The sequence below is a fragment of the Babylonia areolata genome, chromosome 14, assembly GCF_041734735.1.
Source record: "Babylonia areolata isolate BAREFJ2019XMU chromosome 14, ASM4173473v1, whole genome shotgun sequence".
NCBI lineage: Eukaryota > Metazoa > Mollusca > Gastropoda > Neogastropoda > Buccinidae > Babylonia > Babylonia areolata.
This window is the reverse complement of record NC_134889.1, coordinates 29744565-29769365: the sequence shown is the minus strand read 5'-3', so window position 1 is coordinate 29769365 and position 24801 is coordinate 29744565. Positions and strand designations below refer to the sequence as shown.

Sequence of the window (24801 nt, the reverse complement as noted above, 5' to 3'; positions counted from 1 at the left end):
TGGGATAGATGAGTGGTGGTGGGGGGTGTGGGGGAGATAAGGGTAGGAGGAGGAGGTAAGGGAGTGGGGGTGGGGGCGGGACTCGAGGAGGAAGAAGACAGCTCGGGGTAATAGGTTGGTGGGGATGGGGGAAGGGGGGTGGGTGCAAGTGGTAAGGAGGGTAAGACTTGAGATGATGAGGGTGACTGATGATGGTGGTGATGTTCGTGTTTGTGAGTTGTGTGTGGTGTGGTATATGTGTGTGTGTGTGCATACGTGCGTGTGTCGAAGAAAGAGAGGGAATGAGAAGGACAGAGAGAGAGAGAGAGAGACAGAGAGAGAGCATTTTCGACGCAAGTTATCTGGAAGGAAAACGCCCAGAAACTCAAGTTCTGAAGACAAGAAGAGTATTATCAACCATAGTCATGAACGAGTGGTCATTGAACAAACTGCTGCCTTTCAAAGTAGGAGTTTTGAAATTGCCCTCGCTGGGTTCCCCCCCCCCCCCCCCCGCCCCCCCCAAGTCATTCTTAGAGCCTAAGTAATTATGTATTTTGACATACGCATCTAAGTAGTTCGTTGTCCATGTTGTTGCTGTTATTTTTGCTGCAGCTGCTGTTGTTGTGTGGCATAATAATGCAATTTTTTTTTTAGTGGTGAAGGCACTGCTGTTGATTGAAAGCATCAAATCCTCGACGTGACCATTGTTATAGTCATACAGTTTCAACATAATTTTATGCTGGAAAGTGTTTTGCTTAGATTAACTGATTGATTGGTTGATCCATTTGTGTTTGTTTTCTCAACTTCCTACCCTTCTGTTTACCAATTAAAAAATCCTTGATAAGCCTTTAATTAAGCAATGAATTATTCACAATACACAATGTTCTGTTTATTATTTTGCACCCAGGGGCATTTTGTTTGCATGGATTTTCTTTACCCATTGATTTATTCGTTATCTGAATAGTTATTTATTATTTAGTTCTGTGAATGATCTCATATGAAACAAGGTCTTCTTCTTCGTTTGTGGGTGGTGACTCCCATGTTCACTCGAGTGGGCTTTTATGTGCATGACCGTTTTTACCCCTACCATGTAGGCAGTCATACTCCATTTTCGGGAGCAAGGTTAATAAAACAATGTGACAAAGAATGTTTTCCTTTTGCAGGATGATAGATGTGTGCTTGGTGATCAGGGAAGGGTGTGCAAAGTTATTCATTCCTTTGTTTTCATTTCGCTTTTTATTTGTCGACAGACACTTGAGTAAGCTGGAAAACAAAACAACAACAAAACAAACCCAACCAACCCACAAACACCCCCCCCCCCCCCACCCCCTCCAAAACTGTTTGAATTTAGTTCACTGAACTGCTTGTCTTCAGTCAGTTTCAGCCATTCGGTGTGTATTTGATTAAACTTTTTTGAGCTCGAGTTCAAATTCTCTGTGTGTGTGTGCACGTGTGCGTCTGCGCATGTATATGCTGGTATATATATTAAAAAAAAAAAAAAAAAAAAAAAAAAAAAGGATATGTGTGTGTGTGTGTGCATGTCTGTGTGCATGCACGCAGGTGTACGTGTGTCAAAATGACTCGATCGTCTCTATCATAAAATAAAGCTGAATTCGGTGGGTTTACTCGTTTCAGAAATAAATAAGTTCATTTCATCTGAAATATGCAAATAATCATCATACATACTAACAGATACATACCCCTTCAGGTACATACTGACAAATGTTAAGAGTAAGTGATTTTTTTTTTTTTTTACTTTTTTTTTCTGCTTGATGAATTCCAAATGCTAAGAAAAAGACACATAACTAGGCAAGAAACAATCAAAAACGCTGTCACATGAAAAACACTGGCTTTGTTGATCAAATTCCGTTAAAAAAAAGGCAGGGTGGGGGTGGGGAGAGTTATGTAACTGTCCACACTTGACATTATGATGTGAGGATCTGATTTTGGCATGAATCTTACATTTCTTCTCATTGGGGTGGGAGCTTTGGAATGAAGATGGGTGGGGAGTGGGGGGAGTGGAGGTCAGTGTATAGGGAAGAGCTATGAGCATATCTGAATGCATGGTGCCAAATATTTGGACGATTTGTTGTGTCTGAAAAAAAAACAGGAGTTCATGGCAGGACTGACATTTGCCTTCAAGCTTTATTCGTTCATCACATTCAAACCATATATGCACACGAATTTCTCTTCCAGCTAGTTTGGTACTGATTTGTAATTATTAAAGAAACTTACTGAGTCAATGACAATAATAATTCTGATAAGACATAAAACATTGTTTTCAATACACAGTTCTGTGACATACTACTCACTGTGGAATTTGGGAGCGCTTCCATAGGCTCTTTCATGTTTGTTTGCTTGTGTTTGTGTGTGGATATATGTGTGTGTTTATGTGTGCGTGCATGTGTGTGTGCGTTAAACAAGTGTATATATCAGCAAGCATTAAATGCATATCAATTAAAAACCACATATGTACCACTGTCCATTTAAAAAAAAAAAAACACACACACAAAAAAACCCAACAAACCCATAGCAACAAGCCAACCAAAAAAAAAAAAAAGCACACACCATTTTTCTTTCTCCACACAACTGAACGTAGCCCAGCCCACAGAGCAGATGATATTATCACAATACATGAACATGACGTTACATGAAAATGTTGGCTCTGTCTCCCCCTCTCCTCCTAACTGCTGATTTTCAGATTCAGTTTCAAGGAGCTGTCAAAGAGTGTGGACAGATCCATACATGCAAGACACCCACATCTGCTCGATAAAGAAGACGACAGAAAAGAAAAAGCAGATGTCCTGATTTTCGCATAAAGCCAGCATGCTGATCAGAAGCTTGATTCAGACTCTGGCAGCTGAAGAGAACATGGAACAACACACACACACTGACAGATATTTCAGTACACAACCCCTGTCACAGAACCCTGAACGGCAATCCCCACAATTATGTCCCTTACATCCCCCCGCCCCACCCCCCGCTCCTGTTTCTCCTTAACTCCATAACAGACATCCTCAAAGTGATTTTCCAGTTGTTTGCCTTCCAGAGACAAAACAACTGAGCATACTCAACCGATTTACCATTTGTTCTTCTTCAAACGATTTGCCAGTTCTTGCCTTTCAAGCCATTTACCAATTGTACTCCTTCAAGCTGTTTATACCAATTCCACCCCTCCTAGTTATTCACTGACTGTACTCCTCCTAGCAATTTACCAACCGTACTCCTTCCAGCAATTTACCAATCATAATCTTTCAAGCGATTCACCAGTTCTTATCCCTATACTGACTTGCCAGTTGCACTCCTTGAAGTGATTATAGTCAGGTCACAAATTGCACATGTGGGAACACAAACTTGAGCCAGGGTACAGAGAAAAATCTGAAAACAACCTACGGCGATAAGATCAGACAAAGGAAAAGAACAGACGAAACATGGAAAAGCACACCCAGCCACAAATGTTTCAATGCTCACCAGTTGAAACCCTGAAACAAGGATGACTGAAACTGCAAAAAAAAAAAAAATAAAGAAGTCGCCAATCAACTCTATTGCCGACAATATCATCAACACACATGGGAATATTTGTACACAGTTATGGATTGCCAATGCCTATTAATGAACGAATGAATGAATGAATGAAAGAAACATGACCACAGCAAACGTTTGCTACGATTCACCGACGCAGCAAAAGCTAAGTCATGGAAACGAAACTGACCACTGCCCACCACGAGAGTGACTGAACAAACTGGAAGGTGTGATGAAAGCACCGACAGCAACACAGAGCATTGACACAGGAAGCTAGACTGGCAATCGGCATGGCACTACTGTGGCTTCACAGTCACCCTGGGAGTACCATTCAGGATTTTCCCACAAGTCTGAGCAAATAAAACTCCACACTTTTGCCATGCTTTTTCAAAAAACCACTGAGGTATATGTTTTTTCCCCCAAGACTCCCCAAAAAGTCACACAACACACATACACAAATACAAGAATGTACAAACCCTACATGCACAAACCCTACCATACATCTGTCAAAACTGGTGGAAATCGGATTTTGTACCGACTAGGAGGTTAATTCAACCTTTGCATTACATTTACTATCAGTTTTTGTAGTGACTATGAGTTTATTCAGCTCGGCTCAACATTTACTATAAATGTATTTTTTTCAAGGTTGACAACAAACAAATGTTGAATACACTGCATTTTGTTGAAAGGCGGTTGCAGGATAAAAAAAACACAAAAAAACTCTTGATGTTAACATATCAGTTTCATCCCTTCCACAACCTTTGTCTTTTCTTCTTCTTCAGTAGCACAGGTGAGGTGAAGGGTGTCACATAAATTCCAAGTCCTTTCCAGACCATGCAAGGTAAAAAAAAAACAAAAAACACATTGATTTTCTTGACTTTTCCAGCCCTAAAAACGGTCCATTCTTAGGCCCTGGAAATGGTCTATTACTCCTAGATGTTTCCAGACTTCCGTGAGTTCCTGTGGGCAGTCTGACCATATGCTGGTGGTACCAGACTACAGGGTCTGTGTTTCACATGTAAGGGGAATCTGTTGTGACTCAAAGTGGGAAATACAATATAAAACAGTCACTTATCTGCCACACATTCTTCTCCATACACACACTGCAAGGGACTGTCATGATAATATTCTTTTTATTTTGAAACCCTCTCCCCCAGTGAAACGGCCCCTTGTTTTGGCCATGTCTTCATACATTCTCTTTATCCAGTTCACTTTTTGTAAAAAAAAAACAACAAACAAACAAAAAAACCCAAAAAAAAAACAATACTGATAAAGTGAAAATTCTCTCTCAACTTATTAATTTTAGATTCTAAAAAAAAAAAAAAATTCATGCCTGATTTGAATTTCAAACTGTCTTCCAAAATATATTTCTCTCAATAACCGTATCATGAAACATTTTTCGTTCCTAAAATGGCGAGTGAATGATTTGTGAACAACAACAACAACAACAACTGTTGCAGGCACACAACTTCAATTCTATTTCATGATCACTGAGAAACCCATCACTGAAAACAAACTGCATCCTTGCGAAATGAAACAGACGAGGCCAGACAAAAAACATACGAGCAGTGATTCAATTTACTTTCAGTTATAAACACTTAGCGCTAAGAAATAATGGTCAGTTGCTGTGTCTTTTCACCAAGCTCATGGACAGACTACTCATTTTGTGGATCTCTCCCATCAACTTTTGGGGGTGGGTGGGGGGGGGGGGCTACACAGTTTGCGTGTGTGTGTGTGTGTGTGTGTGTGTGTGTGTGTGTGTATGTCTCTGTACGTGTGTGTGTGTGATTGTGCGTGCGTGCGTACATGCAAGTGTGTCTGTCTGCAGGCACCAGTCTCCATGACAAGAACAACTGCACCACCGATGAATAATTAAAAAAAAAAAAGAAAAAAGAAAAAAAAAGAGAGCTAAAAATAAAGAAGGCATCACCATCGTTTTCAAACAATCATCATGATGAGGGAAACACAACACATCAGTACATTCATGATAAATACACTTCGTCCAAACGTAGAGGACTGTGCTAAACGGGAAGTACACGTCTACAACCACGGCTCTCTAGCCTGTCGGCCAACAATGCCCCTGTTTCTGCAGGTCCCAAGTTCCAGTCCATCAAGACGGCTTGGGCTTGAAATACTGTTGAGCATTGGGAAACCTGAAACAAACAAAACAGAAGAAGAAAAAAACAACATTATCTCCTGCACAAGCAGATGTGACCTAACAAAATTCTATACTTTTTCTCTCTTTTTTTTTTTCTTTACAGAGCAGACAGAAAATTTCCCATTCCAAGCACAAAGCCAAAGTGAATAAAAAATAAAACACTGGTCTGCTATAAAATGCTAAGCAATGATACTGGGAGGATATCCTGGGGCCGATGTTAAATTTTTACCACTTTTTTGGCCTGTGGTTGGGGGAAGGAGGGGGGAGGGGGGATGATGGGAGAAAGAAATGGTTCTCTAGTTTTTCCAAAAGGTCCAAACTTCTGTAATTGTGCAGGGGGTGAGGGCGTGGGGGGGGGGGTGTGGAGGGGAGGGGGCACTGCACTGTAGCGACATGCTGACAGAGAAATCTGCTGTGACAAAAAGTAACAAAAAATAACGCAATACAACACAGTGCACACACACACTCGCACACATGCATTGCGCGCACACACATACCCACAACACTCCACACACATACCCACAACACTCCACACACATACCCACAACACTCCACACACATACCCACAACACTCCACACAAAAAACCAAACACACATCAATAACACTCCACACACACACATGTGTACTCACAACACTCCAAACATACCCACAACACTTCACTTACACATAACCACACACACATGCACACAACACTCCACACACACACACAACACTCCACACAAACAAACCAACAACACTTCACACCCTTCCCCCCCTCCCCACTACCACCCCACACCTGTACCTCTTAGTACTGTTGTCACCACAGCAAGCAAATCACCTCCACATACACTCCCCCTCCCCTCCCCCCCCCCCCCCCACCCCCCCCCTATACCTCTCAGCGCTGTAGTCGTCACGCTCCAGCTGGTCCAACGGCGAGCGAATCACCTCCACACACAAACCAACAGCACTCCACACACACCCCACAACACACCACATAACCCACAACACTCCCACCCCGCCCCCCACTGTACCTCTCAGCGCTGTAGTAGTCGTTACGCTCCAGCTGGTCCCACGGCGAGCGAATCACCTCCACACACACACCAACAACACTCCACACACCCCCTTCAACACTCAAACAACACTCCACATACCCCCTACAACACTCAAACAACACTCCACATACGCCCCCCACAACACTCCACACACCCCCCACAACACTCCACACACCCCCCACAACACTCCACACACCCCTGTACCTCTCAGCGCTGTAGTCGTCATCGCGCTCCAGTCGGTCCGACAGTGAGCGAATCACCTCCGCCTCCAGCATCCCCTGCAGCTCCTGGGCATCTGTCGCCTCGGCAACCAGGTTGTCAGCACTGCTGATGGGCTCCACGCCCGCCCGGCCCGCTGCCTGCTTGACGGCCGACGGGCAGGTAGTCAGACATGTTGGACAGGCTGCCCGTCTGCTCGTAGGACATCAGCTGCAACAAAAACAACACACACACGATACCACAAAGTTTATTTATGTTTCTAACCCTTTGGTCACTTGAGTCGCCACTCGGCGACTTGCAGAGAGAACACCACAGTCGCTGCACACAGCACAGCGACTTGTAGGGGAAACGCTGCTGTCGCCGGTCGGCGACTTGAGCTTAGAGTTAACAAGCTTGCGCAACTCTTCAATGAATGATACCAAACTTAGCCGGCACATCTTGCCACATGTACCAGAAACATCCTTCTCACTGTTGAACCAACTCATACCATCTGGACAGACAGACACTGTCAACGACTTCCTGTTTGCTGATGCTGCCTCCGAAGCTGACATGCAACACAGCGTCGACAAGTTCTCTGCTGCCTGTGACAACTTTGGCCTCACAATCAGCACAAAGAAGACTGAGGTGATGCACCAACCAGCTCCAGGAAAGCCTTACATTGAACCAAACATCTTCATCAACGGGCAACGACTGAACGCGGTGGACAAGTTCACATACCTGGGCAGTACACTCTCTCGCACAGTTGTCATCGACGACGAGGTGAACGCCAGACTCGCCAAAGCCAGCGCTGCCTTCGGCAGACTCCATAAGAACATTTGGAAAGGAGAGGCATCACCCTGAAGATGAAGCTCAAAGTATACAAGGCCATAGTTCTTACCACACTGCTCTATGGATGTGAATCATGGACGGTCCACAAATGCCACGCCAAAAAGCTGAACCACTTCCACACCACCAGCCTCAAAAAATTCTCGGCATGAAGTGGCAAGAGAAGATCCCTGACATAGAGTGGCTCGCTCGTGCTAACTTGCCCAGCATCTACACCATCTTGATGCAGGCCCAGCTGTGCTGGGCAGGCCAAGTAGTTCGCATGCCAGACCACCGGCTCCCCAAGAAACTGCTGTACGACGAACTCCAACATGGCAAGCACTCCCATGGAGGCCAAAAGATGCGCTTCAAAAAGACTCTGAAAGCTTCTCTGAAGGCCTTCAACATCAGCCACGACACATGGGAGCTGAATGCAATGGACAGACCAAAGTGGCGTTCAGCTGTCCACAAAGGCGCCAAATCCTGTGAGGCCAACAGAATCGCTGCGGCAGAGCAACACAGGCCAGGAAAAGCAGGGCCAGCAAGTCCCCGACAGCCGCCACCATCCCCTGTCCACACTGTGTCAGAACCTTCCGGGCGCGAATTGGCCTGACCAGTCATCTGCGCACCCACACAGCCCAACCCACCCACCCCCAGGATGACTAGATGGTCCTCGTCGATCCCGACGGACGAACCACACACACCATTTGGAGCAATTTTCAGCGGCTGTTTTAAACACGGCAGCGAAAATACGAGTACCCCGCATTCCCACTGGCTGCTCTGTTAAACAGCTGGTTTTTTCAGCTATACTGTGCAACTGACTAAGCCGGATAGCAGCTGTTAGCAGCTTGACCATAGCTGGCGTTGTAAAGGTTAAGGAGAAAGGTGACAGAATGGTTAAGACGCTTATCTGCCAATTCACTGTCAGTGTCAGTTCCAATCCTGCTCTTGCCCCTTCTCCCAAGTTTGAGCACTGTGTTATGTTACATATCTGAATATATTACCTCTGTAATGTTTGTTTACACCACCCCTTCATGAGGGGCCATGGCCTATATTGAATAAAACATCCGTATCCGTATCAGTATCCCAAGTTTGAGTGGAAAATGAAACTGAGCGTCTCGTCATTCTGAAGAGATGATCAACCGAGGTCCCATCTGCAGCACGCACTTGGCGCACTGAAAAAGAACCCATGGCAACCTAAGTGTTGTCCTCTGGCAAAATTCTTTCAGAGAAATCCACTCTGTACACATATATGTCTGCAAGCACTCAAGGCCTGCCAAGCGTATTGGGTTATGCTGCTGTCAAGGCATCTGCCTTGCAGATGTGGTGTAGTGTATACAGATTTGTCCGAACGCAGTGACGCCTCCTTGAGAAACTGAAACTGAAACTCATTTATACAGCACCTATTCAAATAAATCAAACAATAATTCCTTAACAAAGCACCACAACGCATATACAGCGCCTGGTATACTCAAACAGATTTAGCTCCAAGTGCTTTACGATACAGCAGTTCCAAAATAAAGCGAACACACTACACAACAACACACATCGATGATAACACGACGTGTCACACCGACACTCACCCTGCGGCGCTTGGGTGGCATGCCCTGCAGGTAGGCGTCACTGAAGGGGCCCTGTGTGCGCTGACTCTTCTGCCTCTGGACGTCCGCCTCCATCACCGGCACCCAGTCCTGTCAACCGTTGACCAACCACCCTCACATGATGTTGATGTTGTCAATGGCAACGGGGGAAATAGAGGAACAGTGTCACAGACACTGCGTGTCGCAAACCACTGCATCCTCTCACATCAACACCAATAATAACAATACTTCTACTAATATTTTCTTTCTTTCTTTCTATTACAAGACCAACATCGACTTGCTGAGAGGAACAGTGTCACAGACACGGTGTCACAAACCATATCATCCTCTCAAATCAATACCCATAGTAATAAAACTAATAATAATACTACTTTCTTTCTGTTATGCAACCAACATTGACTTGCCGATGACTGTCGTGGTTGACGCATGCTGGGTATTTTCATGTCTTTATAACCCACCAAAACACTGACATGGATTAATGGTCTTTAACGCACACATTTGATCTTTTGCATTCGTAAACATACAAAGGGGGTGCAGGCAATAGCAAGTCGGCACGTATGTTGACCTGATAGGCTGGAAAAATCTCCTCTCATCACTCACCAGGTGCTCCAAACTGGGGATCACAATCAGGAAATTCAGGCGAGAACCCAGCGCGTTTACCATTCAGCCACCGCAGCCACACTGCCACTACTAACAATATCAAAAGCACTTATGCAATGCTGAATCTTACGCTGGGACAAAATCAAAGCGTGTCCACACCTGTCATTCAAATGCACGCATCTCCGATTCTGATGAACGATATAAAGATACGCATAACACAGAAAGCAGGGAATGAATGAGAGGGGGAAAAAGCAAAACAAAACAACAAAAAAAAAAACAGGTTATGCATCTTCACGTCACCAACGAAGCCAAACACATACAAATCTCACGCTACGCTGAACACACACAGCAGAAGTCTTCAGCACAGAGTAGCAAATGAACCCTGACAGCAGAACACATGTCCTGTGAACTGCCCGGCCTCCTCCAGCCACTGGCAGGAGAAGTCACTCACAAAATTTCCACACTTGCATGTATATGAATGTGTATTGTGTGTGCGTGTGTTTATGTAAGTTTGTGCCTGCCTATGTGTGCGTATGTGTTAGGGTAGCTGTTAGATACACATGTATGTTAAAATGTATGTATGCAGTGTGTGTGTGTGTGTGTGTGTGTGTGTGTGTGTGTGTGTAGTTACATTTTGGTGTGTGTATGTAACATAGATGTAATGTTTTATGTTAACAAAAGCGTTTTTGTAAAGCACCTAGAGCAGATTTCTGGATAGTGTGCTATATAAGTATCCATTATTATTACTTTTTAAGACCAGGCTGAACACCCTCCAGACCAAATACAATGCAAGGTGCGAAAGCCTTATGGCTGCTGAAGCACTGGACGTTCAATCTGAGGTTCCCAGGTTGGAATCCTCCTGGTCATGGTGCCTGGAAGTGAAGATGAGACATCGTTTTTCCAATCTCCCAGTTCAACAGACGTTCAGACCTGCTAGACCCTGAATCAACTTCACGTGACTGTGCATGCAGATGATCAAATACATATGTTTAAATCATGTAATCCATGTCAGTGATCGGTGGATTCCGGACACAAGAACATACCCAGCATGCAACCCCCCCTGCACCCCCCCCCTTCCCAAAAATGGAGCATGACTGCCTACATGGCCAGGGGGAAATGATCATGCACATAAAAGCCTACTCATGTACACATACATGTGAATGCAGGCGTCACAGCCCACAAAGAAAAAAAAAAAGACCAAACACGAAACCCAAAACTGATTTTTAAAAATTGTCAGCAACAATAAAATATAAGACAATCAAAAACGTAATAAGTAAATACTTAAAAAACAACAACCCAACAAAACAAAAACAAAGCAAAAAAGTGTTTAAAAAAAAAAGAAGAAAGTATGGCAAACAACTCTCACCGAGGGCACCACCTCCTGCCAGTTATCCTGCACGGTGCTGGGGCTGGGGATGGTGGCGCCGGCGGCAGGGCTAGACATAGCGGCAGGGCTGTGGTTGCCGTTGACGACCCGCCCATCTCCAGACCTTGACCGGCTCTCTCCTGCCCGTCTAGGCAGGTCTAGGGACCGCGGGGCCTGGCAATGGGGAGGGGTGGTGGTGGTGGTGGTGACAGAAATGTTACATGTCTGTCTGAGTGTGTAAATCCACCCTCCTCAAAACTCCACACCCAGAATAAACGATCTAACACGCCCCCCCCTCTCCCCACCCCCCTCTCCTTCTCCCCACCCTCTCTATCCACCTCCCTAAATCCGGAAAACAAACAAACAAAAGGAACACAAAGTAAAAGACAACAACACAACCCTCACCTGTACAGACTGGCTGGCCGGGGAACGAGCCGTCGCCGTGGCACCAGCAAGGGGGAAGGAGGAGGAGGAGGAGGAGGTCGGAGGCGGGGAGGAGTCCACCTCCATGGGGCTGCTACCCCTCCCACCGCCACAGGAAGACGACGACGTTGGGGAGCGTGGAGATTTCTGCGGAGCCTCCCTGGCACCTCCCACCCCCTCTGTGGCACCCCCTCTCACCACGATGGGGGAGGCCATGACGGTGGCGGTGGGGGCAGAGGCAGGGGTGGAGGAGGAGGAGGAGGCTGAGGAGGAGCGACGGACGATGTATGTCTCCACCTGGGCGCGGGGCAGGGACTGGGTCTGCTGGAAGGACAGCATGTGCTGCAGGGTCATGGACACCATCGACTGCTGCAGCAGAGGGCTCAGGCCTGTCAGCATCCCCGTCTGTGGTCACAATCGTTATCATTATCGTCGTCAATTATTACGCTATCATTATAATCAGTGTTATTTCTATGTGATATGCATGATCAGTGCAAAGATCAAATCATTATCATCAATTATTGTGTCAGTTTTTTGGTGGTATGTATGATGAGTGTGTATAGAATGTGATCACTAAGCGTGTTTCATACATTTTAACAGCTATTCAGAGTGTACTGAAAATCAGGAACAGTCCAGCTTTCAAGACGTTTTCTGTCACGGTGTCAAAGAAAAAGTATATCCCTGACTGAGTCTGAAGTCATTTCACACACACCCACCCACCCAGCTCTCACAACATACCAGTCTGTTCTCTATCATGCTGGTGAATGTAGGCTGGCCACCTCGCAGACATGCTGGCATCAGGACGACAAACTCCCCCAGCATGCGACGGAAGCCGGTGTAAAACTGTAAGGCAAACTGGTCGTCACTCACTGAAACAGAAACACACACACACGGCTGTGAGGACAGAACAAGCGGAGAAGAAACAAAAGTTTACACTGATCAGCATTTCAGGACAACAGGCTCATACTTATCAGTGCCGACATGAGCTTCACAAGCCGGAGCCAAGGCTGTCAGTGGTTTGTAACTTGAAACACTTTGTACCCCAAGTACTGATTTATCTGTAAGTTACTAACACCCAGATACTTGCCTTGGACCGTGTACAGATATTTCTGTACTATAGTGGGCAAGCTCAGTTCCACTTTCTCAATCAGTTGAATTCTCAGTCTTGAATCCTCCGTCAGTGCTTTCAACTCATTGGTTTTAGCTTCTACATTGCTCGCCAGAGGGGACAGAATGTGTTTCCGATGACCTTGTGTGTGATCTGTGTATGTGAAGTGTGGCTTGGACAGTGCACTCAGTTTTTGTACGGCTGGTACACATTAACTGCAGCTGTACTGATGGGGTAAAAAATGTTAAACAACTATTCATTCATACCCGGATTTTTTTCCCCGTGTCAAAATATATGCAAACCACTCTCCATACACTCGCTCCCAAATATGAACACTTTTTATTGTTAAAATGGACGCTTTGTATGATCAGACATGACAACACATGCTATGTACATTACAGTACCTGTGTTTGTTAACAGTGTATGTATCATGCATCAGCACAAATTGAAAACACTGCGTACTATTCCATAACACGCCCTGTGCTTGTTCACTCCTGATGAGACCAGACAGAGGACTCAGGACTGCCTGGTAGGAAAACAGGAGTGATGGTGTTCAATGTATGGTGAGGCTTAACCTGACAGACAACTCCACAACCAATGGCAGTCAGGTCTGATCTCACCGACAATCTGGCTGTTTATCACACGGAGATGTTTGGCCGACAGGTGTACCTATTTGGCTAACAATGAATATGGCTGACAGTTACACATATGTTGCCTGACTTCAAGTTTATTCATTTATTCATCTATTCAGACCTCTTGCTATAGCGCATATTCTTGAAGCTCTGTGTCCTTTACAGTAGCACTAAAAGCATTCACTCAAACAACTCCAAAAGCATACACATATTATCTGAAGCAGTAGTAAGAGAGGACAATTAAAAGAGATCATGCCATAAAATGAATCAAATAATCTATCAGATATAAAAATAAAAAACAATGTGTGCGTTGTGTAGCCACAGCCAACATGCTGATTTATTCGTTACTTTTACTTCAAGGGATACTGTACTTTCCCTTGGTGCTGAAGTAAAAAAAACAACAACAAAAAAAACCCCAATGAAAAAAAAAGTATATAAAACAAAAACAAAAAACAACACACACACAAAACCCAAACAAATCATCCCCAGCTAGCACAAACCTATCAATTTAACTGACACATTTTGGGGGGTTGATGTACCTATTTAGTTAACAGATCTATTCATTTTGCCGGCCGACACATTTTATATGTCAAACAGTTTATAATCTGTTTCACAAACAGACGTATCTTTCCATTAGAGAGTATCCTTGTCCACAGCAACGAGGTAGCTGTCACATGCAGTGGCGCACAAGAAGGAACGAACGCCACAATAATGTCCAATGTTTTCTGACCACTGGTGACAGTAACATCTGTCTTTTAGTGTCTGTCCTACCACAGACAGTGAAGCATGGAAAAGCCCAACACAGCACAGTACAGAGAGAGCAGAGGTGCGCAAGTATGCGCGCATGTGTGTGTGTGTTTAAGTGTGATTGAGTGAGCGAGAGAGAGAGAGAGAGAGAGAGAGAGAGAGTGTGTGTGTGTGTGTGTAATGAATAGGCCTCTGGCCCATGTCACTGAGGGTGATTATAAATTCATAATCAACACAGGATGGTTTAATGCATGGTAACACAAGTTATGATCACAAACTTTGTTACATATATGGTAACTTGTGCACATACATATACATACACGTATACATGTGTACATAATATACGTACTGACATACATGCATATCACACACACAATGTGCATTCACATACATAAATAATACTCTGTGTGTGTGTGTGTGTGTGTGGGGAGGGAGTGGGGCTGTGTATGTGTGTGTGTGTGTGTCTGTGTGTGTGTGTGTGTGAGTGCGTATCTGCGCATGTGTGTGTATGCATGTGTGTGTGTGTGTGTGTGTGTGTGTGAGTGAGTGCGTATCTGCGCATGTGTGTGTATGCATGTGTGTGTGTGAGAGTGCGTATCTGCGCATGTGTGTGTGTGTGTGTGTGTGTGTGTGTGTGTGTGAGTGCGTATCTGCGCATGTGTGTGCATGCATGTGCTGACCATTGAAGTCCATGACCAGCCTGAAGAGGGCCAGCAGGTGGTGGTTGAAGAACTTGCGCAGTGTGGCCTCCAGGTTCACTCCGCTCACCACCACGTCGTCAGACTGCACACCCACGTTCACTCACTTTTAAAACATCCGTCCTTGTTATTATCACAAAATCTACTTCATCAACCCACAGAAAAAAAAAAAAAGAGTTTAATAACTGTCACGTCAATTAAACAAATCCATTCGATATCACAATAATATTTAGCCTGTAATCCATTACATAAAATAATCTGATAATTCAACTTTAAACAGGTCTACGAATCAAACAAAAGTCTGCGAGAGAGAGAGAGAGAGCCTAATGATGAGTTTTTTCAGAGATGACTGGTTGTACTTACAGACAGAGTGTTGAGATTTACACCAGCACACAGAGAGATGCCAACCCCTGTCAAGTGTTTGTAGGAACAATCAGGAACTTTGGTAGGAACATTCTGAATTTGGTTGAAACACTCAGACTCCAAGCCACATCAGCCAACGTACATTTCAGCTTAATCCACTAGGTACAGATGCTGTCTGACCGAGACACAACTTAATTTAGCCTCGTTCTCTCTTGTTTGGGCAAACGATTTAGCCGATTGGTCCACTGAATGCTGTTTCAATGTAAACACTCATGCGATTAGCTGAGCATCATCACGTGAAACCAAGGTTAGTAGTGACAGCCATGGCCTCGTGATCGATAGGTCTAGAGCGTCTAGGTAATGTTACGACAGGAAAGCTAGTGACCATACTATGTTGTTGAAAATGAACATGTCAGAAAAATTTTGATGTTGGCATAATGGAACAAACTGCGATCGAACGTAACAAAATACAGCAAACTTGTTGGCATCTCTGAAAGAGTCTGAAAATTAAAACTTAAATGTGTCTACAAATCAAAACAAATGTCTACGAGAAAGCCCAGTAACAAGGTTTTCAGAGCTGACTGGCAGCAATTCACATACAGCGGTGTGGAGTTTGACTTCACCAGCACATGGTCAAAAGCATGCCATCACCAAAAAACCCTAGCCGTAGTTTCAGTTTCAGTGTCAGATTCTCAAGGAAGCGTCGCTGCCTTTGCACAAATCCATGCACCACATCTGCCAGACAGATGCCTGACCAGCAGCATAACCCAATGCGCTTTGTCAAGCCTTGAGTGCATGGATATGCATTTGTGTGCCAATCAGAGTGGATTTCTTCTGCATAATTTTGCCAGAGGACAACACTCTCGTTGCCATGGGTTCTTTTTCAGTGCGTCAAGTGTGTGCTGCACACGGGACCTCGGTTTACTGTCCCATCTGAATGACTAGATGCTCACTTCGATTTTTCCCATCAAACTTGGGAATACGAATGTGAATGTGAATATTTTATTCAGATTAGGCCACAGCCCTTGTCTGAAGGGGGTACTACATAATTGTATACAAAGAATATTCATAATATGAACATACATTCTAAACAAATGTAAACAAAAATAGTATAACATGAAACACATGAATGCATTGTAAGTTGTAAAATATAGAGTAGCCTCAGTACTTTGTAGACAAATAATGCCAGGTTAGGCAAGACAGTCTCATTTTTGGATGTCATAAGCAGATTTAATCTAAAAAGACATGGGTTTTGATAATACTTGGGTTCAATCAGTTTCATCCTTATATCACGTCAAACTTGGGAGAAAAGGCGAGAGCGTGATTCGAACCCAGACACTCACGGACTCAAACCCTAGCCCCAGCTCTTCCTTTCTTACCACCATGGCCATGACGTCAGGCAGCAGCTCTCCGACAACACGGTCCGTGGACCTCAGCAGATTGTCGTCGGTGGTGGCCGAGCCGCTCAGCACGCGCTCGCTGACAAACTGCCGCAGGGGGCGCCGCAGGCGGGCGATGGACTGGTGCTGGCCCATGAAGATGCTGATCATGTCGCTGAAGGTCAGCTGCTCCGCCACGCACAGGAAGGCGTCCGTCAGGAACCCTGTGGTTACAAGATACAATGCAATACAATACAGTACGATACACAGGAAGGTGTCCGTCAGGAACCCTGTGGTTACACGATACAATGCAATACAATACAGTACGATACACAGGAAGGCGTCCGTCAGGAACCCTGTGGTTACACGATACAATGCAATACAATACAGTACGATACACAGGAAGGTGTCCGTCAGGAACCCTGTGGTTACAAGATACAATGCAATACAATACAGTACAATACACAGGAAGGTGTCCGTCAGGAACCCTGTGGTTACAAGATACAATGCAATACAATACAGTACGATACACAGGAAGGTGTCCGTCAGGAACCCTGTGGTTACAAGATACAATGCAATACAATACGATACACAGGAAGGTGTCCGTCAGGAACCCTATGGTTACAAGATACAATGCAATACAATACAGTACGATACACAGGAAGGTGTCCATCCGGAACCCTATGGTTACAAGATACAATGCAATACAATGCAGTATGATACACAGGAAGGCGTCCATCAGGAACCCTGTGGTTACACGATACGAGGGTCATTCAACAAATAAGGTGAATTTTTCGGTATAAGGACTTCTAATACAGATAGAAGCTTACTTTTTTTTCTTTTTTTTTTTCAACGTAGTCTTCCAGCAATGTCACACACTTTTCCCATCTGTGCACAAGCTTCCGTATTCCCTCAGCATAAAAATCTTTGGACTGATGTCTCAGCCAGTCGCTCACAACACTTTTGACTTCATCGTCACTTTCAAACTTTGTGCCTCTCGTGAACGCTTTCAAGGGACCAAACAGGTGAAAGTCTGAAGGGGCAAGGTCTGGGCTGTAAGGGGGATGAGGGAGCAGTTCCCAGCCCAGCTCGTTGATGGTCATTGACTGATTCGATCACCTCAGGAGACCTCACTTCTGTAGGCCTTCCAGGCCTGTCTTCATCCTCAACACTGCTCCGTCCTTCTTTAAACAATTTAGCCCACTTGTAGACATTTTTTCGGCTGAAACATGTGGCACCATACACAGTTGACATTCTCCTATGAATTTCAACTGGTTTGCACCCTTCAGCAACCAAAAACTTGATAACTGACCGCTGTTCAATCCTGGAGCATGCTTCTTGGTCGGCCATCTTTGTTAATCGCCAAAACTCTCAAAGTTTTTTTTTAATCTGCAAAACAAATTAAATCCATGTGAAAAAGAAGTAAAACAAAAAAAAAGAAAAAAAAAGTAAGCTTCTATCTGTATTAGAAGTCCTTATACCGAAAAATTCACCTTATTTATTGAATGACCCTCGTACAATACAATACAGTACAATACACAGGAAGGTGTCCGTCAGGAACCCTGTGGTTACACGACACAATGCAATACAGTACGATACACAGGAAGGTGTCCGTCAGGAACCCTGTGGTTACAAGATACAATGCAATACAATACAGTACAATACACAGGAAGGTGTCTGTCAGGAACCCTATGGTTACAAGATACAATGCAATACAGTACAGTACAATACACAGGAAGGTGTCTGTCAGGAACCCTATGGTTACAACATACAATACAATACAGTACGATACACAGGAAGGTGTCCGTCAGGAACCCTATGGTTACACGATACAATGCAATACAATACAGTACGATATACAGGAAGGTGTCCGTCAGGAACCCTATGGTTACAAGATACAATGCAATACAGTACAGTACGATACACAAGAAGGTGTCTGTCCATTTCTATTTATTTCAAACAGTCACCTTTGATTCCAACCTTCTTCTGCCTTGTTTCCCACCAAACTCATCAATCAACCTCCTCCCACTCCCCACCTGTCCTCTCCGGAATATTAAAGCATAACCATTAAAAGGGGAAAATCAACTAAATCTCTACAATGTGTCCAAAATGGACTAATACTTCAAAAGTTCAACTAGATATCAACAACGTCTCCACAATGGGGAAAATGAATACTTTAAAAATGAATATCTTAAAAGTTCAACAAGATAATTATCCACATTGCCTCCAAGATGGAGAAATTAATACTATTAAACGAGATACCTACACTGTCTCAACAATCAAAACTATAAAAGTTCAACTAGATATCTACAATGTCTCTACAATGGGGAAAGTGAATACTTTTAAAAGCTCAACTACCCACAACATCTCCACAATAGGGAAAATAGATACTTCAAAAGTTGAACAAAATATCTACAACACCACCACAACCGGGAAAATGAATACTTTAAAAGTTCAACAAAATATCTACAACGCCTCTACAACAGGAAAAATAAACACTTTAAAAGTTCAACATCAACATGTCTCCACAATATGGAAAATAAATACTTCAAAAGTTGAACAAGGTATCTACAACTGCCTCCACAATGGGGAAAATGAATACTTTAAAAGCTCAACAGGACATCTACAAACCACCCCCAACACTCCACGCAACACACAGCTGGTGACCCTCACCTTCCCCCGGCACCACGCTGCGGTCCCCCAGGCTCTGCAGGAAGGCGGCCACAGTCTGGGAGGACTGGCTGCCGGACATCACCTGGGTGGCCTGGGCCTGCACCCCCTGCACCAGGCGGGCAAAGAAAGCGTCCGTCATCCCTGCCGGGTTCCCTCCCGACTGGCCGCTCTGTCAAACAGAGAGGCAACTGTTACGTCTTAATTTGACAGGGCGCAACAGCCGAGTGGTTAAAGTATCGGTCTTTCTTCTTCTTCTGTGTTTGTGGGCTGCAACTCCCACGTTCACTCGTATGCACACGAGTGGGCTTTTACGTGTATGACCGTTTTTACCCCGCCATGTAGGCAGCCATACTCCGTTTTCGGGGGTGTGCATGCTGGGTATGTTCTTGTTTCCATAACCCACCGAACGTTGACATGGATTACAGGATCTTTAACGTGCGTATTTGATCTTCTGCTTGCATATACACACGAAGGGGGTTCAGGCACTAGCAGGTCTGCACATATGTTGACCTGGGAGATCGTAAAAATCTCCACCCTTTACCCACCAGGCGCCGTCACAGTGATTTGAACCCGGGACCCTCAGATTGAAAGTCCAACGCTTTAACCACTTGGCTATTGCTCCCATCAAGGTCTTTCAATCTGAGGGTCCTGGGTTTGAATCTCGGTATAGCACCTAGTAGGGTAAAGGGTGGAGATTTCTTCGATCTCCCAGGTCAACATATGTACATGTGCAGACATGCTTGTGCTTGAACCCCCTGCATGTGTATACGCAGGCAGAAGATCAAATATGCGCATTGAAGATCCTGTAATCCATGTCAACGTTTGGTGGGTTATGGAAACAGGAACATACCCAGCATGCATAACTCCGAAAACGGGAGTATGTCTGCCTACACGGCGGGGTAAAAACAGTCATACACGTAAAAGCCCACTGGTGTACATACCACTGAACGTGGGAGTTGCAGCCCATGAACGAAGAAGGAGAAGAAGAAGTTACTTCAAAATTAACCTTTAGATTGTCACATCTTGGAGGCTCTACTACGCCTGTGTGGAGGACCTGCAACGTACAGCTGCCTTCATCGTGAAGACTGGGGTGTTCTTCTAACGAACGAGAAGAAGACTACCACTTACGCCATTTTCAAATGGTGGATAATTCTCTCACCTCACTGCTGCTTAGCCCAACACATAATCCTGCTCTTCAGATGCCGACCGGAGCAGTGTCCGGGGATAAATACCAGACATTCTGGACCTTCTTCATGCACACCTACACCACACCCCAACATACACACCCACCCACACCCAAACACACACCCAACCAAAAACACCCACACCTCAACAAGCACACTCACACCCAAACACACACCCACACCCCAAAACACACTTACACCAAATATGCTGCACCCTGACATGCACAAACCATCACTCCAACAAACACACACAAACACACACCCACACCCAAATACACACTCACACCCAAACACGCATACAAAATATGCTGCACCCTGACATACACTCTCACACCCCAACAGATACACACACAACCATACCCCAACAACCACACCCAAACACACAACCACACCCAAACACACACACATACAACTGCACCCTGACATACACACCCACAACACGCCAACACACAAACGCTCACCCCAACACACAAACGCTCACACCCACCCCAAACACCCCAACAAACACACTCAAAACTGCACCCTGACATACACACCCCCAACACACACAACCACCCCCCAAAAGAAACACACACACACACACACACCTCTCCACCAACAGAAAATGACTGGGTAGCGGTGGCAGCAGCACCACCACTACCAGTGGTGTTGGTGTTGGTGCTGGTGGCAGCAGTGCTGGCCGACGCCATTTGGCCCAGCGGTCCAGCACCCCCCAGGATCTGGGAGAAGAGGGTGGCAAAGGGGTTGGCGGAGATGGAGCCCTGCTGGGTGGCTGTGGTGCTGGTCTGGGCGCGGCTGGTCGTGTCGTTGGTGCTGCGGGGCGGGGTCCCGCCAGGCTGCTGGGAACTGCGCTCCGACACTGGGGGCCCTGCAAAGGGTGTAAAGGGGGGTGTGGTGTGGTGTGTGAGTCAGCCAAGCTGCTCCGTTACTACTTTCTCTCATGCCTACAGGGCAGGGGTGTGTGTGTGTGTGTGTGTGTGTGTGTGTGTGTGTGTGTGTTTCAGCCAAGCTCCCTTACTTTCTCCAAGCATATGGGGTGTGTGTGTGTGTGTGTGAAACAAACTCCCTTGCTTTCTCCATGCCCATAGGTCAAGGGTGTCGTGTGTTTTTCAACCAAGCTCCATTACTTTCTCCATGCCTATAGGGCAAGAGAGAGAGAGAGAGAGAGAGAGAGAGAGAGAGAGAGAGAGAGAGAGTGTGTGTGTGTGAGTCAACTGAGCTCCTTTACTACTTTCTCCATGCCTTTTTTTCTTCTTTTTCTTTGCCCGCCCCCCCCTCTCCACGCCTATCGCCCCCCTCCCCACGCCTATTTTCTTTCTTTTTTTCCCTTTCCTTTTTCCCTGCCCCTACGCATCCACCCTACCCCCCCACCTCCCTTCGCAAAGAAGGTTCCAAAAAGCAAAGAAATGAATAATATAAACATTTTTCCCTTGCAAAGCATGTTAAAAAAAACAAACAAAAAACCAAAAAAACACTGAAAAAGAGTGAGTCAAGGACAGAAGAAGAAAGAGACTCACAGGAAGATGAGAGAGGAGCACACAGAGAGAGAGAGAGAGAGAGCGAGGTAAACTGGGAAAAGAGGAAAGCAGGATTGACAACCTGTAGACAGAGGGGAAAGTATGATTTTGACGCTAAAATGTTTACTATATTTTCACCCAGACAATTTGATAGCAGCCAAGCATGAGAGCAAGCGAGAGAGGAAGGGAGGGGGGAGGGAGAGAGAGAGAGAGAGGGAGAGAGAGAGAGGCAGAGAGAGAGAGAGAGAGAGAGAGAGAGAGAGAGAGAGAGAGAGAGAGAGAGAGAGAGAGAGAAAGAGTATGTCTGTCTTTGTAAGTGCGTGCGTGCATGCGTGTGTGTGTGTGTGTGCGTTTGTGTGTGTGTGTGTGAGCATGTGACCAACACAGGGTCAACAATACTCCAGTCATCATCATCATAACTTGAAAAGTTCCCATGAGAATGTACACATTCAATACTGAAGATGATGTTAGCACATTAAACTTAGAAGCCAGAAACATCAAACATGTGTCTTTCCACCATAACATGCTACTATTGCTAGCACACATGCATGACCCGGTCGTTATCAGAAACTTGCTTGGCTGCAAACACACACACACACAACCCCCCCCCCCCCACCCACAAGTACCCACTGCAAGTGGGGTACCTACCCCTGGTGCGAGGCTGACCGAAGAGGGTGGACATCATGCCGGCCATCATGTTGCCCAGGTTCTGGGGATCCTGTAACACACAACACCAACCACTCATACATTGCTGCTCTCACCTCAACTGATGCAGCCTTTTTTCTTTGGACTGCCCCATCATCTACACTGTTTCTGTGGCATTACTCCTACACTGCAGAGGGAAATCGTTTACTGATTAGTCTTTAGTGAAGGACTATGACTCTCAAACTAAGACGCCAGATTGCACTGGCTCTTAGTGCTGCAGCCTTGCGGGCTAGTTCACCGTTGGGAACCATCCCAACGCCAACTGTCCTAAAACCCTCTTGGCCGAGAGAGTGGGGTTGTAAATTGGGTAAGACACTCTCCACTATAATCATATTCTAGCCCAGATAGTTGAGACAGCGGCTGCACTGCTGCTGGAGTCACTTCTGTGGTGTTCAGTAGTGACTGTTCTGATTTAACATACTTGAGACACCGCTTACAGAGCCCCCTACTGACAATAAGTGCTCCGTAGCAGAGCCAGACTGAGTGAGTGATCTTCCCATAGACGATGCAACATAATTATCATTATCATTAAGGAATATTTTTACAGCGCATAACTACAGAGCACTACATGCTTTACAATGACACTTAAAAAAAAAAAAAAAAAAAACACAAAAAAAACATGGAAATAGAACAACGCTTAATATATCAAAAACAAAAGGCACACACACAAAATCACAATCTACATAATATCCAGGCACACATGGGTCATTCATTCCTTCTATGGCTTACAGCCCAGCCAATTACAGAGGACATATCAGGGCTGTGGCATGCTGTTTCAAAATCTGAACCATGTATATAAAAAAAAAAACCCAACTAACATCAAAATATAAAACCTATTATATTGAAAAACTAAAAAAAAACAAACATCTGGACCGTTCTCTTCCAGATAATCAGTGTCAATATTTGTACTACAAGCCTTTCACAATGGTCTATGGGATTTCTTTTCATACAAAGCTTTTTTTTTTATTATTACCATTTGGTTCTTCACTATTCCATACACAATATAGCATGTCCTCAACAGCTAGCACCTCTACACACACATGCATCAATGCCTACCCAAATCTTAACATCAGGAACACTTGATGTAAGAATCCAGAAGTAACTTTGCCATTTTCAATTTTTTGGGGAATATACCATATTCTTTTCTGATTCAACATGCATAGACAATCATCATGGCCAGAATGACTGATGTAGATTTCACACTTGCAGAGAGTGCACAAGTTCAGAAATTTTGCCTGTGTTGTGAACACTACAACCATTCTATGTATTCTGTCCTGAAGGTCTGGCAGCATTAAAAATTTTTTTTTTTGTATGGTGAGGCTTTTGTCTAGCCGTCTTTTAAACTGAACATGTTTTCTCTTTAACTTTAGATCTTTCACTGACAGTTATGGACTTACACACATGCACACACCGAGTTATGGCCAAACCTGTTTGGCCATCTGATGAAAAAGTGTCCCGATTGTTTTTTTCCCCTTTTTCTATAAAAAGTGATCCGCTGCTGAAACATCCGTAACGGTCAACAGTTTAAAAAAAAAAGAAAAAAAAAAAGGTTTTCCAAAACAAACACTGGTGTTTTACAACAGCAGGCATGTACGCACACATCTCCCACAACCTTGCCGTTACCTGCATTCTCTGGTCCAGACGCTCACGCACCGCCTGGCTGATGAAGTGGTGGGAGAAGCAGGGGAGGTAAATGTCTGTGGGCTGCATCAGGGGCATGGGTAAAATCCCCTGGGGAGGGAACATGGGCGCCCGCTGGCGGAAGATGGGGATGCGAGCCACAATGTTCCCTGCGTTGTCTGCACAGTGGGGGGGGGGGTGGGGGGGGGAAGCTCCATTACAGCAGTGAGAATTGTATCATGTAAAAAGAAATCTTTTTCATCTTGCATTTGACTAACAGTTTAATCTAATTTGGGTCTGATTTGCTGTTATATGAGGGATGTACTACTTTTCCCAGTGTTGTGTGTGTATGTGTGGATGGAGGTGCTCTGTGTTTGTGTGTGTGTGTGTGCGCGTGTGTGTGTGCTGTTCATGATGCGAGCGTGGAAACTCTTTCTTCGTGGCTGATTCTTTTTCTTAGGATTGCTGCTT

At 45.0% G+C, this 24801-nt stretch overlaps 1 protein-coding gene across 4 annotated transcripts in view; it reads right to left on the bottom strand.

Annotated features, from left to right (window-relative positions):
• Positions 1-2176: 2176 nt before the first annotated feature.
• LOC143289980 (uncharacterized) overlaps positions 2177-24801 on the bottom strand; it is a 41763-nt gene continuing 19138 nt past the window's right edge. For 3 of the 4 annotated variants that reach the window (XM_076599267.1, XM_076599269.1, XM_076599268.1), the window contains exons 14-25: positions 24334-24509; positions 22654-22723; positions 21076-21356; positions 19305-19473; positions 16632-16855; positions 14872-14974; positions 12443-12573; positions 11687-12109; positions 11282-11455; positions 9298-9405; positions 6896-7120; positions 2177-5654 (exon numbers count right to left, since the gene is read on the bottom strand). In XM_076599267.1, the coding sequence (XP_076455382.1) occupies positions 7010-7120; positions 9298-9405; positions 11282-11455; positions 11687-12109; positions 12443-12573; positions 14872-14974; positions 16632-16855; positions 19305-19473; positions 21076-21356; positions 22654-22723; positions 24334-24509 (1970 nt within the window). In that variant the 3' untranslated portion in view covers positions 2177-5654; positions 6896-7009. The remainder of the gene's footprint in view (positions 5655-6895; positions 7121-9297; positions 9406-11281; positions 11456-11686; positions 12110-12442; positions 12574-14871; positions 14975-16631; positions 16856-19304; positions 19474-21075; positions 21357-22653; positions 22724-24333; positions 24510-24801) is intronic. The other variant, XM_076599270.1, reaches the window with a different exon arrangement.